This window comes from Cetorhinus maximus, chromosome 28, assembly GCF_964194155.1.
Source record: "Cetorhinus maximus chromosome 28, sCetMax3.hap1.1, whole genome shotgun sequence".
NCBI lineage: Eukaryota > Metazoa > Chordata > Chondrichthyes > Lamniformes > Cetorhinidae > Cetorhinus > Cetorhinus maximus.
Genome location: NC_135906.1, coordinates 6,480,054 through 6,498,807, shown reverse-complemented (window position 1 = coordinate 6,498,807; position 18,754 = coordinate 6,480,054). Strand labels below are relative to the sequence as shown.

The 18,754-nt window shown below is 43.9% G+C and overlaps 1 protein-coding gene across 1 annotated transcript in view; it reads right to left on the bottom strand.

Moving 5' to 3' along the window:
- LOC144668787 (serine/threonine-protein kinase N2-like) overlaps window positions 1-18,754 on the bottom strand; it is a 171,062-nt gene that overhangs the window by 27,257 nt on the left and 125,051 nt on the right. The window contains exons 15-16 of the mRNA XM_078531123.1: window positions 6,908-6,999; window positions 2,845-3,021 (exon numbers count right to left, since the gene is read on the bottom strand). Of these exons, the coding sequence (XP_078387249.1) occupies window positions 2,845-3,021; window positions 6,908-6,999 (269 nt within the window). The remainder of the gene's footprint in view (window positions 1-2,844; window positions 3,022-6,907; window positions 7,000-18,754) is intronic.

Below are 18,754 nucleotides of genomic sequence, written 5' to 3'. Positions count from 1 at the left end.
TTTTGTGGACGTTTTTAGAATGGTTCCTGGAAATCGATACCGATCACGTTCACCACACCTCTCATGCTTTGTTAACATCTCAAAATCTACTGGGCTAGTCAAATCTAGTCAAATTTGTCCACTGAGGTATCTCTCTTCATGACATGTCCTCCACTGACTTTCTCTCTAAATATAGGGTCTCAGATTTTCCTACTATTGATATCAAACTGAGCAGCTGATGGTTTCTTATCTTGTGACATTTATAAATGTTAGCTAACTATGGTCATTTACTCGTTATTTAACCTCCCTAACTCAAGGTATATAAGCAATCTACAGAAATTTACATGTTTCTCAGCACACAATGTTCTGATCTGTTTTTAAGATTTCTTTTAATGAAATACCCACTGACGTCTCCAAAGAATAAGAGAAATCATTCAACGTGGAATCGGACCACAGAAGGAGGCCATTTAGCCCAACTCACCTGTGCTATTCTCTGTGAAAGAGACACCAGTTAGTCTCACACCTCCCTCTTTCCCCACAGCCGTACAATTTGTTCCCATTTTTTATTAGAAATCCAATTCCCTTTTTGAAAGTCATGTTGAATCTGCTTCCTCTGCCCTTTCAGATCAGAACAACTCGCTGAATAAAATATAAACATGCTTATTTGCCCCAGTTTTTCTGCCATTGACCATAAATCTGTTTCCACTGGTTACCCACCCCACCCTCCCACTAGAAACAGCTTCTCCTTTTCTACTCTATAAATATATCCCCATAATTTTGAACACCTCTATTAAAACTCCCCTTAACCTTCCTTTTTCTTTATTCTTTAATGGGATGTGGGTGTCCCTGGCAAGGCCAGCATTTGTTGCCCAACCCTAATCCCTTGAACAGAGTGTCTTGCTAGGCCATTTTCAGAGGGCAGTTAAGAGTCAACCACATCGCTGTGGGTCTGGAGTCACGTGTAGGCCAGACAGGGTAAGGGCAACAGATTTCCTTCCCGGTAAACCAGATGGGTTTTTTACAACAATTGAGGATAGTTTCATGGTCACCATTACTGAGACTAGCTTTATATTCCAGATTTTTATTTATTAATTGAATTTAAATTCCACAAGCTACCGTGGTGGGATTTGAACCCATGTCCCCAGAGCATTTGTCTGGGCCTCTGGGCTACTAGTCCAGTGACAGTACCGTTAGAGCACCATCTCCCCCAATGGTGTATGGAGAACAATTCCAGCTTCCGTAGGCTCACCAGATAACTAAAACCTCTCGTCCCTCGTATCATTCCAGTCAATCTCCTCTTCAGCCTCTCCAAGGCCTTGACATCCTTCCTGAAGCATGGTGCCCAGAAATGGACACAAAACTCCAGCTGAGGCCTAACCAGTGATTTCTAAAGATTGAGTAAAACTTCCTTGCTTTTGTACTCTGTGCCTCTACTTATAAGCTAAAGATCCCGTGTGCATTTAAAAAAAAAATCATCTTTATTAACTTGCCCTGCCACCTTCAAAGATTTCTGTACATACGCCCCAGGTCTCTCCTTCTCCTTGCACACACTTAAAAATTTTACCATTTCGTTTACATGATTTCTCCTCATGCTTCTCACTAAAATGCATCTCTTCACACATCTTGTGGAATTTAGCAAGATAATTAGCCATAACCATGTTAAATGTTTACATGTGCCACATTAATTAGTCATCTCTAAAATGGGCTTATGGAAAAAAGACTTGCATTTATAGTGTGCTTTGTATAGCAATCAAACATCTCCAAGCACTTTACAGCAAATAAAGAGCTTCTTGAAGTGTAGTCACTGTTGTAATGTAGGAGATGAGGCAGCTAATTTGTGCACAGCAAGCTCCCACAAACAGCGAAGTGATAATGACCAAATGATCTGTGTTTTCTGATGTTAGGTGAGGGTTAAATATTGGCCAGGAAACTGGGAGTAAATCCCCTGCTCTTCTGTGAAATAGTGTCACAGAATCCTGTACACCCACCCCAGCCGACAAAAGGGGGCTTGGTTTAATGTTTCGCCTGAAAGACGGCATCGCTGACAGTGCAGTCTCCCTCAGTACTGCACTGGAGTGTCAGCCTTGATTTTTCTGCTCAGACCTGGGAGTGGGACTTGTACCCGGAAACTTGGGTAGAATTTTCGCGTTGGTGGGCAGCCGTGATTGGCCGGGCATTTAACCGCCAGCCAGCATGAAACACGTGCTGAAAGGCTCAGCGTTGCCGGGGTCGGGGAGGGAGGAGGGCGAGGGCTGAAGTCAGCGTGGGCACGGGGGGAGGGTGCAACGAAAGCTCCCTGAAAGCAGAGAGCTGCCTCAGGGAGCTGAAGAATTTAAAGTCAATCAAATCAATAAAGATTTGAAACTGAAGAAAAATACATCCACACATCAGATTCCCTCACATGAAAATATAGATGATGAAAATTCTGCCCAAACATTTTTTAAAAAAATTAATAGCGGAAACCCCATCACGCCGTTGCGTGAGGTTTCATCAAAAAGGCAAAGTCTGCCCGGCAGATTTGCCCGCCTAGTAACTGTAAGGTTGGACGGCTGCGAAAAATCGTCAACTGCTACCTTAAGGGTCTGAATAGGCCTCCTAGTTGTCGGCGAACATGCTGCTGACTCTCACTCGCGCCCGCTGACTGACTGAAATATCACGGAAGTGCACGGTGGCGTCAGGACACTCGCCCAACATCATCGCTTGAGCGTGCCGGGGGCACACCGAGCAGAAAATTCTACCCCTTGTGATCCAGAGGCAAGTATGCTACCAACTGACCCACAGCTGACTTAAACGTACTAGAGATTAACATTTATAATTATGGGCAGGCAACTAAACAAGTGCAATGACTGAACCGTTTGTACTCACACAGCTCTGGGTTCAGAGAAGACATCAGCGTGAATGTGCATCATAAGATCCCCACCGGCCGTGTATTCCATCACAAAGCATACATGCTCCGGGGTTTGAAAACACGCAAAAAGATTGACCAGGAATGGATGATAGGAGATGTTCACGGTCTCGAAGATCCGTTTCTCGCACATAAGGCTGCAGAGATAACAGAACAATTCAGAGTAATAGCTGACAGACAGTGTTGTAGCATAAAGTGTTTTAAAGTAGCGTCACGTTAGTTGGTGCAGTGTTAAACACGGCCCTTACTGATCACATTGGACTGATGACAGTGTTAGACACAGCCAGTACATTGGACTGATCACAGTGTTAAACACAGCCAGTACATTGGACTGATGACGGTGTTAAACAAGGCCCTTACTGATCACATTGGACTGATGACAGAGTTAAACACATCCGGTACATTGGACTGATGATAGTGTTAAACACAGCCAGTACATTGGACTGATGACAGTGTTAAACACGGCCCTTACTGATCACATTGGACTGATGACAGTGTTAGACACAGCCAGTACATTGGACTGATCACAGTGTTAAACACAGCCAGTACATTGGACTGATGACGGTGTTAAACAAGGCCCTTACTGATCACATTGGACTGATGACAGAGTTAAACACATCCGGTACATTGGACTGATGACAGTGTTAGACACAGCCGGTACATTGGACTGATCACAGTGTTAAACACAGCCAGTACCTTGGACTGATCACAGTGTTAAACACAACCAGTACATTGGACTGATGATAGTGTTAGACACAGCCGGTACATTGGACTGATCACAGTGTTAGACACAGCCAGTACATTGGACTGATGACAGTGTTAAACACAGCCGGTACATTGGACTGATCACAGTGTTAGACACAGCCAGTACATTGGACTGATGACAGTGTTAGACACAGCCAGTACATTGGACTGATGACAGTGTTAAACACAGCCGGTACATTGGACTGATCACAGTGTTAGACACAGCCAGTACATTGGACTGATGACAGTGTTAGACACAGCCAGTACATTGGACTGATGACAGTGTTAAACACAGCCAGTACATTGGACTGATGACAGTGTTAAACACAGCCAGTACATTGGACTGATCACAGTGTTAAACACAGCCAGTACATTGGACTGATGACAGTGTTAGACACAGCCAGTACATTGGACTGATCACAGTGTTAAACACAGCCAGTACATTGGACTGATGACAGTGTTAAACACAGCCGGTATATTGGACTGATGACCGTGTTAAACACAGCCAGTACATTGGACTGATGACAGTGTTAAACACAGCCAGTACATTGGACTGATGACAGTGTTAAACACAGCCAGTACATTGGACTGATGACAGTGTTAAACACAGCCAGTATATTGGACCGATGACAGTGTTAAACACGGCCCTTACTGATCACATTGGACTGATGACAGTGTTAGACACAGCCGGTACATTGGACTGATCACAGTGTTAAACACAGCCAGTACATTGGACTGATCACAGTGTTAAACACAGCCAGTACATTGGACTGATCACAGTGTTAAACACAGCCAGTACATTGGACTGATCACAGTGTTAAGACACAGCCAGTACATTGGACTGATGACAGTGTTAAACACAGCCGGTACATTGGACTGATGACAGTGTTAGACACAGCCGGTACATTGGACTGATCACAGTGTTAGACACAGCCAGTACATTGGACTGATCACAGTGTTAAACACGGTCCTTCCAGAATGGAATCCCCACAAAAGGAGAGGACAGAAGAACCATCTAAAAGCCAAAAATATAATAATGAATAGTGAACATGGACATCAAAGGGAAAGTGCTGCTTGTCCAACCTCATTCAATTTTTTGAGGAGGTAACAGAGGGACTAGAGGAGGGGAACACTGTACATGTAATTTATTTAGATTTCCAGAAGGCCTTCAACAAAGTTCCACCTAATAGAGTAATGAATAAATTCAGAGAATGCGGCACCAGGGGAAAAGTAGCAGAATGGATTGCGAGCTGAATTCAAGACAGAAAGCAGAGAGTTGGGGTAAAGGGTAGTGGGATTCAGAGTGACAGACAATGGAAATTGGGGTCCCTAAAAGATCAGTGCTGGGACTGCTGCTGTTAACAATTTAATCAGCAACTCAGACTTTGGAATTAAAAACGCAACTTCTAAATTTGCAGATAAGTTTGTGGGTGGTGGGGGTGGTGGTGGATATTCAAATTGCAACAAATTACAAGCAGATATTAACAAACTTGCACAATGGGTGCATAGTTGGCAACTGAATATCAACATAGGTAGGTGTGAGGTATTACATTACAGTATGAAAACTAAGGTGGTCACATATAAGAAATAGGAGCAAAGAGATCTGGGAGTCCAAACACACACAAATCACAAACTAATGATGCATGTTAACTGGTATCAGTTAGATCTCAGTTGGGGTACTGTTTGCTGTTCTGGTCACCATATTATAAAAAGGGTTGTGAAGATGGATTTTTAAAAAAATATTTTTGGGAATATGATGGTATTCTGTAAAGAAGGCTGTGAGTGTGCGTGTTTGTGTGTGTGTGTGTAATTAAACTGCAGGAAGGTTAATAAACCTTCCGGTTAGTGGGAGCAATGAGATGAAAGGTAAAGATGCTATATTCACGCATTTGTATGGAGAGGCTATGGTGAAGTTGAATGTACGAGTAAATAGGTTGGGTTTGAAATTTGCGTTATAAATAGGAACTTGACTTTTCAGTTGTTAAGTTTCAAAAGGGAGTTTAAAAGTGACAAGAGAATTTTACACCTTACAAAGGTTTCATAGGAAAACAAGGAAAGGTCATTATTTTATTTTATTTTTACCCAAAAGTGGAGGCAATAGATGGAGACATGAAAGATTTTTATATTTTGGGAAAATTGAGTTCAAAGAGATGTTGAGAACGATGGAGTCTAAGATCAAAGGGGAAAAGGATATTTAAGGGAGATGTTAAGTTGCGTTGTGTTGGCTGTGTGGGGGAGATGTCCTGAGACCAGCTCTGGTACTGAGAAAACTTGTGAATTTGAAGCAGCCATCCAGTTTCAAGCCAGAGAAGCCTTTGTTTTCAGAAAGCAGTCTGTTTCTGAACTTCCTTCTGATTTCCACAGCAGAGTGGAAGACAGTGAGAAGTCATGTGGTACATTTTATTAAAGCAGCAGCAGTTTTTTGCCTTGAGTAATATTACTGGATGTTTGTGGTTAGAAATCTATAAGGGAGCTGTTGCCCAATAGTTTATTTGTGTTTTGACCAAGTGGGTTTTTTGGGGGAATGCTTTATAAGACTGCTGAACTGTGTTAGTTTAATCTTGTGCGCTTAAGTTTTTTCTTCTTGCTAATAAATCTTCTAATTATAAAATCCTATAAGTGTTACTGGGATTCTACGCTTCTGAGCTTAGTAGTTTTCCCCTTGTTTTCAAAACAGAAAAGAAAGTTACGATCAGCAAGACAAGTTTCCCTCTGGGATTTAGCTTGCTCAGTGAATAACATCGGCTGCAGTCATAACAGGATATAGAGACACCGGAGAGGGGGCAAAAAAAAAGTGTTACAAAGATAATACCGTAAAATTGAGGTCATGACTATCAGGAAAGGATGAACAGGCTGGGTTTCAGAGAAAGCTGAGAGATGACCTAATAGAGATCTATAAAATTATGAAAGGTTTTGATAGAGTAGGTGCAGAATGTTTCCACTCGTGGGTAAGAGAAGGCCACCAATAGAAGACAACACCAAAAAAATCCAATAGGGAACTCAGGGGAAACGTCTTTACCTTGAGACTGGTGAGAAGGCGGAGCTCGCTATCCCAAGGAGAGGCAAATAGTATAGATACATTTGAGGGGAAGGGAGCTTTAGGAGGGAGTAAGGGATAGAAGGATATGCTGATAGGGTGAGATGAAAAGGGGTGGGAAGAGGCTTGCGTGGAGCTTAAATATTAACATGGGCCAGTTGGGCTGAATGGCCTATTACTGTGCGCTGCATATTCTAAGCAAAATACAGTGTATTTGTGTTTAAAGAGAAAGCAAATCTCACCTGTCAACCTCATCCCTTGCCACAATATCTCCTTTCTTCAAAGCTTTAATGGCAAACAGTTGTCCTGATTTTTTGTACTCCGACAGCAACACCTGTAGCGAGGAAAAATCCAAAGGTGTCGAAAATGAAAGAATGTTGGCTCCGTGACATCTTGTTCAGTTTTTTCCTCCCTTTGTCTTGCATTGAAAACTTTTAAATGGCTTAACTCTTTCAAGTGCCGATGAGCATACTAAGTGTAAATTACTGCTCGCATTGCTCTTTTTGATGGTTTGCTAAGGGTCTTGGTACTAAACAGTAAGAGGACAAGTAGCAGCAAAATAATATATGTTTTGCAATCATGTTGCTGGCAATTTATGCTGTAAAAATAATAGTTTAGCTTGGCAGCTGTGAGTTATGATACATGCAATGTTCTTGAATATTTTGCCACCAGCTACAAAGCAATCTCTCTTCAAAGGCCCCAGATACAGGCTCTGATTCAGAAAAAGAGAGGCTGTTAAATACTTTCAGAAATTAGCAAGGTGGGGGGAACATCAGTTAATTGGAACTACAGTTAAAATCAAAAATGACTGTAATCAAAAATGTATTCAAGCATCATCAGAACATGTAAGTGACTTGATTCCTCAGCTAGTCCAACAACAACTGCTCACAAATCTATGTCAGATGAGCTAGTGCAACAGCAACAAGGCGACTTGGTGTGAGTTAGGACACGGGCAGCAGGTTTTTGGATGCCCTCACGTTTTATGGAGGGTAGAATACCGGGCACCAACAATATTGCACTGAAAGGAGTTAGTGGAGAAATCGGATAGGGTAAAAATAGATAAAGATAAGGTACATGAAAGGCTGGCAGTGCTTCAAGTAGAAAACACAGTCCAGATGCATCCTAGGTTGGTGAGGGAAGGAAGGGCAAAAAATTGCTAAGGCTCTGGCCACAGTCTTCCAATCCTGCTTGGAAATGGCACTGGCGAAGGGATTTTTGGAGTACTGGATACAATCCTGGTTACTGCGCTACAGTAAGAAAGTACAGGCATTGGAGAAGTGCAGCGAAGAGAAATCAAACACGATTAAGGCATGGAGCTATGGGGAGAAGGCGAAGAGCCTGATTTTGCTTGCCTCACGGGAGAGATTACTGCATGTCTTAATGTAATTGAGAAATTAAACCCTGACAAGGTGTTTCAGGTTTCTACAAAGTCTAGAACCAGGGACAGAGGCTCACGTTTAGGAGGGGAAGGTACCTCAGTTTAACATCTCATCTGAAAGATGCACTTTGCCCAGTACAGCACTCTCTCAGTATTACAATGGAATGTCAGCCTAGACTGACACCAGGCTAAAGTCTCTAAAGCAGGGGCTTGAACCCACAACAGTTTAATTCAAAGAGGGGGCGTGGGGGGCTGGTGGGAGTCCGTGTCAAGGGTGACACGTTAACGCATACTCAATTCTTGACCTTTCTTAACTTTTTTTTTGGAAAACTTTTTAAAATACATCGGTCAAGCTGTTCACCCGTCAGATTCAAAGGCCTTTCTGAGGGAGGGTGTGCATCTAAAGGGATTGGTGTAACTAGCTGCCTCCAATGCCAGTGGGTTTGCCAGTTAACCAGGGCCCAGCCATTCAAAAATGGACATGTCTGCATTGCAAAAAAAAACTCAAAGTTTGTTTTTGAATCAAATGGGAAAGTCCTCCTTGTGGATGAGTTCCTTATGAATGGCACTTGTCTGAGGTGAGTTAACCAAATCACCATAAATGTTCGTACCCTTATGATTTTCCTCTTTATTTGCACTGAGTTTTTAAAAATTGTATTTTCCTTCAAATGTAATTGGCTGAGCTGAGCCACTGATCATGATAGAAGCTAGCTGAATACCAGTATGATAGTTAGAATTGTACAATAGAATAGCCCAGGGACATGTTGTGCCATTCCCAATGTAATTTGTACTGATCTAGCTGATTAACCTTGTTGGGTTCAAACATTATTTCCAACAAGACTCCTGATGAGGCCACCGGTAATCATATCTTAACAAGGTAAGCAAAATAAACTTGTTTAAAATATTTCGAGCACTTTTCATTTCCATTGTGTTTCTGTTGCTGAGGCCTCAATTTTTCTTTAACGTAATAGACTCCTGTGTACTTTCAGTGCCAGAATTTTGCTGGAGGAGAAGCCCAACATTGGAGCTCGCCGAGCACAAAGATTATAAAAAGCTGTGGAGAGCGTGCAGACTCAAACTTACACAGAATATGGAATCTATTAGCCTAGAACCTCCGACCTTCCTCACAGACCTTGGAATCCTAAAATCTCTGCCATGGCTCCAAAATTCTCTGATCCTTCTCATAAATCCTGTAACCCTCCAAGCTCCCTCACAAACCTTAGACATCGTTTTTTCATAGACTCCTGACTTCACAAGCTGTCTCACTAATCCAGGGACAGCTTATCTCTGAACAGATTTTCTTCTCGCACATGCTCACACAATGCTTAATTCTCTGCTCATAAGTTTTGCAATTGTGGAGGAGTTGAGAGAGGTGTTGCTGAGGTAAAGCTGGGTGTCGTCAGCACACATGTGAAAAGTAATACGGCGCTTACAGATGTCATCGTCAAGCAGCAGCATGTCGATGAGGAACAGAAGAGGGCAGAGAATAGACGCCTAGGGGGCACCAGGGCTAATGGTGAGGAAGTGGGAAGAGGAGCTACTCAAAGTGATGTCTGGTAACGATCAGATATGGAACTAGGCCTGAGCAATCACACCCAGCTGGACGACAGTGGGGATGTACTGGAGGATGTGGTGTGGTCAATTGTGCCAAAATCTACAGACAGGTCAAGGAGGACGAGCAGGGAGAGTTTACCTTTGACAGAGTCACATGGCATGTCAGTTGTGACTTTGATCAGAGACGGTTCAATCCTGTGATGGGGGCAGAAATCAGACTAGGAGGATTCAAACATGGAGTTCTGGGAAAGATGGGCATGGATTTGGGAGGTGACAGCACATTCAAGGACTTGGTCGCGGAAAAGGAAGTTGAAGATGGGACGGTAGTTTGCAAGAGTAGCGGGGTCAAGGGTTGCTTTTTTTGAGGACAGGGGTAATGACGGCAGTTTTAATGAGAGAGGGAACTATTAATAACGTCAGCATCATGGGGACCTGGAGGAGAAGTTGGGTGATCAGCAGTTTAGTGTGAACAGAGTCGAGGGAGCAGGAGATGGGTCGCATGGACAAGATGAACTCAGGCAGGGATTGAGGGAAGATAGAAGAGAAGTTAGAGAAAGATGCGATTTCAAGTGGGAGGCTGAGAGGGGCTTTCGAGGAAGTTTGGCCGGGTGAGCTAGTGAAAAGGAGGGACACAGCAGAGATGGCTGATCTCCGTGAGAAAGAAGTCAATGACCTCCCCACACTTATTGCTGAAAGTGAGAAGACAGGGGACAAGGGATTTAGAAGAGGGATTGCATTAGAAAAGAAGCCACCATCTCCAAATGATAATTTTGTTTTTTAATTCATTCACAGGATGTTGGGGTCACTGGCTAAACCAGCATTTGTTGCCTAACCCCAATTGTGCTTGAGAAGGTGGTGGTGAACCATTTTCTTGAACCACTGCAGTCCATGTGGTGTAGGTACATCCACAGTGCTGCTAGGGACAGAGCTCCAGGATTTTGATGCAGCGACAGTGAAGGAATGGCGATATATTTCCAAGTCAGGATGGTGTGATTTGGAGGGAATTCGTACATTGTGTTCCTGTGCACCTGCTGTCCTTATTCTTCTAGATGGTGGAGTTTGGAAGGTGGTGTTGAAGGAACCATGGTGTGTTGCTGTAGTTCATTGTGTAGATAGTACATGGTGCTGCCATGGTATGTCAGTGATTGAGGTAGTCAATGCTTAAGGTGATGGAACGGGTGCTGATGGAAGGGTGCCTTGATGGGGTTGAGTTTATTCAGTGTGGGAGCTGCACTCATCCAGACAAGTGGGGAAATTTCCACACACTCCTAACTTGTGCCTTGTAGATGGTGGACGGGCTTTGGGGAGTCAGGAGATGAGTTATGCATCACAGAATTCCCAGCCTCTGACCTGCTCTTGTAGCCACATTATTTATATGGGTGGTCCAGTTCAGTTTCTGGTCAATGGTAACCCCCAGGATGTTGAAGGCAGCAATGGCAATGCTGCTGAGCATCAGGAGGGCGATGGCTGGATTCTCTCTGGCTGGACAAAGTCCCATCTTCACATTAAAGATAACTGCCATCGTGTTGTGTGGCACTGCCACCTGTGCTAATTGGGATAGATTTCGAACAGATCTAGCAACTCAAGACAGGGCATCCATAAGGCACTGTGGGCCATCAGCAGCAGAATTGTACTCGAACACAACCTGTAACCTCATGGTCTGGCATATCCCCCACTCTACCATTACCATCAGGCCAGGGGATCAATCCTGGTTCAATGAGGAGTGCAGGAGGACATGCCAGGAGTAGCACCAGGCATACCTGAAAATGAGGTGTCAACCTGGTGAAGCTACAACACAGGACTACTTGCATGTCAAACAGCATAAGCAGCAAGCGATAAACAGAGCTAAGTGATTCCACAACCAACGGATAAGATATAAGCTCTGATGTCCTGCTGCATTCAGTTGTGAATACTGGTGGACGATTAAGCAATTAACTGGAGGAGGAGGAGGAGGCTCCATAAATATCCCCATCTTCAATGATGGGGGAGCCCAGCACATCAGTGCAAAAGGTAAGGCTGAAGCACTTGCAACAATCTTCAGCTAGAAGTGCCGGGTGGATGATCCATCTCAGACTCCTCAGGAGGTTCCCAGTATCACAGATGCTAGTCTTCAGCCAATTCAATTCATTCCATGTGATATCAAGAAACGGCTGAAGGCACTGGATACTGCAAAGGTTATGGGCCCTAAGAACATTCCAGCAACAGTACTGAAGACTTGTGCTCCAGAACTTGCTGCGCCCCTAGCCAAGCTGTTCCAGTACAGCTACAACACTGGCATCTAACCAGCAATGTAGAAAATTGCTCAGGTATGTCCTGTACACAAAAAGCAGTATGAATCTAACCCGGCCAATTACCGCCCCATCAGTCTACTCTCGATCACCAGTAAAGTAATGGAAGGGGGTCATCAACAGTGCTATCAAGCAGGCCTAGCTTAGCAATAACCTGCTCACTGATGCTCAGTTTGGGTTCCACCAGGGCCACTCAGCTCCTGAACTCATCACAGCCTTGGTTCAAACATGGACAAAAGAGCTGAACTCCAGAGGTGAGGTGAGAGTGACTGCCCTTGAGTCAAGGCAGCATTTGATTGAATGTGATATCAAGGAGCCCTAGCAAAACTGGAGATAATGGAATCAAGGGGAAAACTCTCCACTGGTTGGAGTCATACCCAGCACAAAGGAAGATTTTTTAAAAAATTCATTCATGAGATGTGGGTGTTGCTGGCTAGGTCAGCATTTTTTACTTATCCCTAGTTGCCCTTGTTCAGAGGGCATTTAAGAGTCAACCACATTGCTGTGGGTCTGGAGTCATATGTCGGACAGACCAGGTAAGGACGGCTGATTTCCTTCCCTAAAGGACATGGTTGTGGTTGTTGGAGGTTAATCATCTCAGCTCCAGGACATCAGTGCAGGAGTTCCTCAGGGTAGTGTCCTCGGCCCAACCATCTTCAGCTGCTTCATCAATGACCTTCCTTCCATCACAAGTTCAGAAGTGGGGATGTTCGCTGATGATTACCCAATGTTCAGCACCATTCGCGACTCCTCAGATACTGAAGCAGTCCCTGTCCAAATGCAGCAAAACCGCACAATATTCAGGCTTGGGCTGACAAGTGGCAAGTAACATTCGCACCACACAAGTGCCAGGCAATGACCATCTCCAACAATAGAGAATCTAACCATCGCCCTTTGACATTTAATGGCATTGCCATCACTAATCCCTCATATCCCGGGGGTTACCATTGACCAGAAACTGAACTGGACTAGCCATATAAATACTGTGGCTACAAGAGCAGGTCAGGCTAGGAATCGTGCAACGAATAACTCACCTCCTGACTCCCCAAAGCCTGTCCACCATCCACAAGTAAGGAGTGTGATGGAATACTCTCCACTTGCCTGGATGAGTGCAGCTCCAACAACACCCAAGAAGCTTGACTCCATCCAGGTCAAAGCAGCCCGCTTGATTGGCACCCCTTCCACAAACATTCACCCCCTCCTCCACTGACACACGGTAGCAGCAGTGTGTACCATCTACAAGATACACTGCAGGAACTCCCCAAGGTTCCTTAGACAGCACCTCCCAAACCCACGACCACTACCATCTAGAAGGACAAGGGGAGCAGACACATGGGAACGCTGCCGCCTGGAAGTTCCCCTCCAAGTCACTCACCATCCTGACTTGGAAATATATCACTGTTCCTTCACTGTCGCTGGGTCAAAATCCTGGAACTCCCTCCCTAACAGCACTGTGGGTGTACATACACCACATGGACTGCAGCGATTCAAGAAGACAGCTCACCACCACTTTCTCGAGGGCAGCTAGGGATGGGCAATAAATACTGGCCCAGCCAGCCACGCCCACATTCCATAAATGAATAAAAAAAAGATGGCCATTACCAAATGCCACTTGCCACTTATCAACCCAAGTCTGAATGTCATGCAGGTCTTGCTGCATATGGGGGAGTGGGTCAGGGACTGCTTCAGTATCAGAACTTGTGAATGGTGCTGAACAACAATAACAACTGCTCCTATTTACATAGCACCTTTAACATGTGATGTGTCCCAAGGCACTTCACAGGAGCATTGCAAAAGAAAATGTGACACCTAGACACATAAGTCAAGTGACCAATAGCGCGATCAAAGGGGTAGTATTTAAGGAGTATCTTAAAGGAAGAAAATGAGATAGAAAAGCAGACATGTGAAGGGAGGGCATTACAGAATTTGGGGGCCTAGGAAACTTAAGGCACGGCAACCAATCATGGAGCAATTAAAATTGGGATTGCTCATGAAGACAAAATTAGATGAGTGCGGAGATCTTGGAAAGTTGTTGGTTTGAAGGAGTTTACAGAGACAGAGAGGGGTGAAGTCACAGGGGAATTTGAAAACAAGGATAAAAATTTTAAGATCAAGGTGTTCCTTGACCAGGAGCCAGCGTAGGTCAGTGAACAAAGGGGTAATAGGGGAATGGTACTTGCTGCGACTTAAGACAAGAGCAGCAAAGTTTTGGACCTCAGGTTTACAGAGGGTAGAATGTGGGATACCAGCCTGGAGTACGTTGTAATAGTTGACTCTAGGGATACCAACGGCATGAATGAGGATTTCAGCAGCAGATGAACAGAGGCAAAGTCGGGCAATGTTAAGAAGGTAGAAACAAATTAGTGATGGCATGAAAATGAGAACACTGTGCAATCATCAGTGAACATCCCCACTTCTGACCTTGTGATGGAAGGAAGGTCATTGATGAAGCAGCTGAAGATGGCTGGGGGTGGGGCATTACCCCGAGCTCCTGCAGTGATGACCTGAGGCTGATATTTTTGGCCTCCAACAACCACAATCATCTTCCTTTGTGCTAGGTGCGACTCCAACCAGCGAAGCTTTTCTCCTGATTGCCGATGATTTAATTTGGAGCCCTTGTTGTCTACCTCCCAAGGTTATGGAACCCCTTATGGCATCCATCCTTTCAGTCTGTGCACTATTAATCATCTAGAATGATTCTACTATAAATCTCCCTGCTCTTCATCCTCCTTTGTCCTTCCTTAATCTCTATCTTCACTTGAACTGTTCCATCCACAGGAAGTCCCTCAACTTCAATTTCATGTATTCTCAGCTCTTTGAGGTTTCAGCCATGGGTATGGCCATCTCCAGCCACTTCCTCCGGGTCCCCTACCACCCACATCCCCCTGCCTACTTACACATACTGGGATAAAAGTGCCCCTAGTCTTATAATGCTGAAGTGCAAAATTAATCCACGACTGCTTCATCTCAGAGTGCACGGCTGTCTCTGCCTCCCACTACTTCTGTATTAAGCATCTCCCAAATCCTCGCTCATCCTAATCTAGCTCACTGTTTGGCACCATTTCACACCTTCGCCAAATTCAGCTTTTTCACGTGAACCCATCTTGCCCCCTCAATCTCTCCTCACCAATCGTCTGAACATAATAAGCCCTAATATCTATCAACACTGCCAATGGCTCCCTTTCTTCATGCGCTCTCCATCTTTCTTTCAAAACCACCATTCTCTACCCCACTTCCCGAACCCCTCACCTGCAGCCAGTCCGTCCGTTCCCAACCACTGCGCAATCGTTAACGTCCCTCCTTTATCCCATTTCTTTGAATATATTCTGATCGCCTGAGTAGGGGCTCACTTCATCCAGAATAACTCTCTCAAATTCCTTCCCAGTGCCTAGTACGAAGACCAGCCTGGGCAAAGTCACAAATAATTTCCTCCATTGGCTGTGACTGATGCGGTTTGTACTTCACAACCTCAATGGTATAACCTGACATGGTATACAACATCATGGTATAGAATATCATGGTATACAAATAGTCGTTTTGTAGTACAGAACTAGAGTATTGCTGAAAAAAAGAGACATGTCAAAGCTTTTCATCTTGCACTCATCAGGACACTCGCAAGAATACTAACATAAGTGGAAAACGCAATTTATACTGTAGGTGAAGAGAGAGCTGATTGGTTGGTGAGTGGACTCTGATTGGCAGAAGCATTGCCATGGAGAACGCACCAGTTAACTGCCAACCATTGTTTGAAATTTAAACCAGGCACCTTGACCCTAATTGTTCAAGACATTGCCCTGAGGAATGAGTCAGCGATTGGCTGTCACTTACTTTGTTCAGCTGAAATGTGTGTACATGTTCTTTCTGTCTGCAAAGAACAGGGCCCTGTGTATTAATATATGTAGCTTCCAGTACAAGTAAATGTGCCGCACTGCGGGTCCGACTGACAATCTTAAATTGTTTGTCAGCGTAATTCTTAGCACACTGAAGATTATTTAGCAAATGTTGTCCAATCACGGAATCACATATAATGTTGGACACGGTGTTTTGAGATTTGCAAGAACGGGCTGGTTGGGTACAATCTGTATCTTGCCCGTTGTGAACCGGCTGGGACTTCCTGATGGATATGATCCTCCAGTCTTTGGGGCGTACGGCCTACACACCTAGCATCACCCTGGCACTGAAAGGCATACACCACATTACTCATTTGTGTGATAGGGAGAACTTCTTTTTGGCTTGACAGCAGCATCCTGTTAGTGGCCAATACCACTCATGTTGCTACTGTATAGTAGCAGTGTGAAACAGCTAGCTTCACCTGTTGCTCAAATTTTTGAGATACCTTGCCCTTCCATAAGACCATATGACTTAGGAGCAGAAGGAGGCCATTTGGCCCATCGAGTCTGCTCCGCCACTCAATGAGATCATGGCTGATCTGAATATCCTTAAATCCACTTTTCTGCCTTTTTCCCATAATCCTTGATTCTCTTACTGATTAAAAATCTCTCTATCTCAGCATTGAATATACTTAACAACCCAGCCTCTACAGCCCTCTGCGGTAAAGAATTCCACAGATTCACTACCCTCAGAGAAGCAATTCCTCCTCATCTCTGTTTTAAATGGGCGACCCCTTACTCTGAGATTATGCTCGCTGGTCCTAGACTCTCCCACAAGGTGAAACAACCTCTCAGCATCTACCCTGTCAAGCCCCCTAAGAATCTTATGTATTTCAATAAGGTTGTCTCTCATTATTCTAAATTCCAATGAGTACAGACCCAACCTACTCAACCTCTCCTCATAAGAAAATCCCTCCATACCCGGGATCAACCTAGTGAATCTTCTCTAGACTGCCTCCAATGCCAGTATATCTTTCTTTGGATAAGGGGACCAAAATTGTTCACAGTATTCTAGGTGTGGTCTAACTAGTGCCTTGTATAGTTTTAGCAAGACTTCCCTATTTTTATATTCCATTCCCTTTGAAATAAAGGCCAGCATTCCATTTGCCTTCCCTATTACCTGTTGAACTTGTATGTTAGCTTTTTGGGATTCATGCACAAGGGCTCCCAGATCCCTCTGTGCTGCAGCTTTCTGCAGTCTTTCTCCATTTAAATAATATTCAGCTCCTCTATTCTTCCTGCCAAAGTGCATAACCTCAAATTTTCCCACATTATATTCCATCTGCCAAGTTTTTGACCACTCACTTAACCTGTCTATATCCCTCTGAAGACCCCTTTGTCATCCTCGCCACTTGCCTTCCCACCTATTTTTGTGTCATCTACAAACTTGGCGATAGTACATTTACTTCCCTCATCCGAGTCATTAATATATATTGTAAATAATTGAGGCCCCAGCATTGATCCCTCTGGTACTCCACTAGTTACAGGTTGCCATCCTGAAAATGCCCCCCTTTTTCCAACTCTGTCTCCTATTAGTTAGCCAATCCTCTATCCATGCTAATATACTACTTCCAACACCATGGGCTCTTACCTTAGGTAGCCTTATGTGCTGTACCTTATTGAACGCCTTTTGGAAATCCAAATATATTGTGTCTACTTGTTCCCCTTTATCTATCCTGCTTGTTAGCTCCTAGAATTCTAATAAATTTGTTGGGCATGATTTCCCCTTCATGAAGCCATGCTGACTCTGCTTGATTAGATTATGTATTTTTAAATGCTCTGCTATTACATCCTTTATAATAGGCTCCAACATTTTCCCAGTGACAGATGTTAACTAATTGGCCTGCTTTTTGTCTCCCTCCCTTTTTGAATAAGGGTGTTACATTGGCCATTCTTCAATCCTCTGGGACTTTTCCAGAATCTTAGGATTCTTGGAAGATTACTACCAGTGTATCCACTATCTCTGTAGTTACTTCCTTTAATATCCTAGGATGCAACCAATCAGGTCCAGGGGACTTATCAGCCTTTAGCCCCATTAGTTTCCCTAGTGCTTTTTCTCTCGTGATGATTATTGTATTTATTTCCTCAGCCCCTTTTGTCCCTTGATTTATTTTGTATTTTTGGAATGCTGTAGTATCTTCTACCGTGAAGACTGAAGCAAAGTACTTATCCAACTCCTCTGCCATTTCCTGGTTCCCGGTTATTATTTCACCAGCCTCATTCTCTAAGGGACCTATGTTCACTTTGGTCTCTCTCTTCCTTTTTATATATTTAAAGAAGCTCTTACTGTCCGTTTTTATATTACTTGCTAGTTTACCCTCAAAGTTTATTTTCTCCCTCATTATTATTTTTTGGTCATCTTTTGTTGGTTTTTAAAACTTTCCCAATCCTCTGGCTTACCACTAATATTTGCCACATTATACGTTTTTTCTTTCAATTTGATACTGTTCTTAACTTTCAGGGTAATCTGAGGTAGACTAGGCACTTTTCAGGGCCAAGAGTGACTGCTTTTGGCCCGCTTACAAGTTTGCGTGATATACAGCGCGAAACTATCTGATCAGGGTAACCATTATCTCGCAGGACGTCTTTGATGCGTCCTATTTCAGCATCAAGCTTGCCTGGTGAGCAAATGGGTCAGGCCCTATTTACAAAGTTGCCGATAAGGGCGATCTTTTGTGTAAGTGTAAGAATCCCAAGGTGTATATTGAGGGTAGGCTTGCGGTAGGCCATGGTAGAGAACCCCCTGGCAGATTTCTCAACTAGCATGTCAAGGAAGGGGAGTTCATTTGACTTCTCTATTTCAAAGATGAATTTGAGCACAGGATGGAGCCCATTAAGATATCTAAGGAAATTATTACATGCAGCTGTGGATTTAAATATAGCAAACGTATCATCCACACATCAGAAATATGCGAGGGGTAGGAGGTGAGATGTCATTCCATTGAGGGCACGTTTCTCATGGAACCCAACAAAGATGGT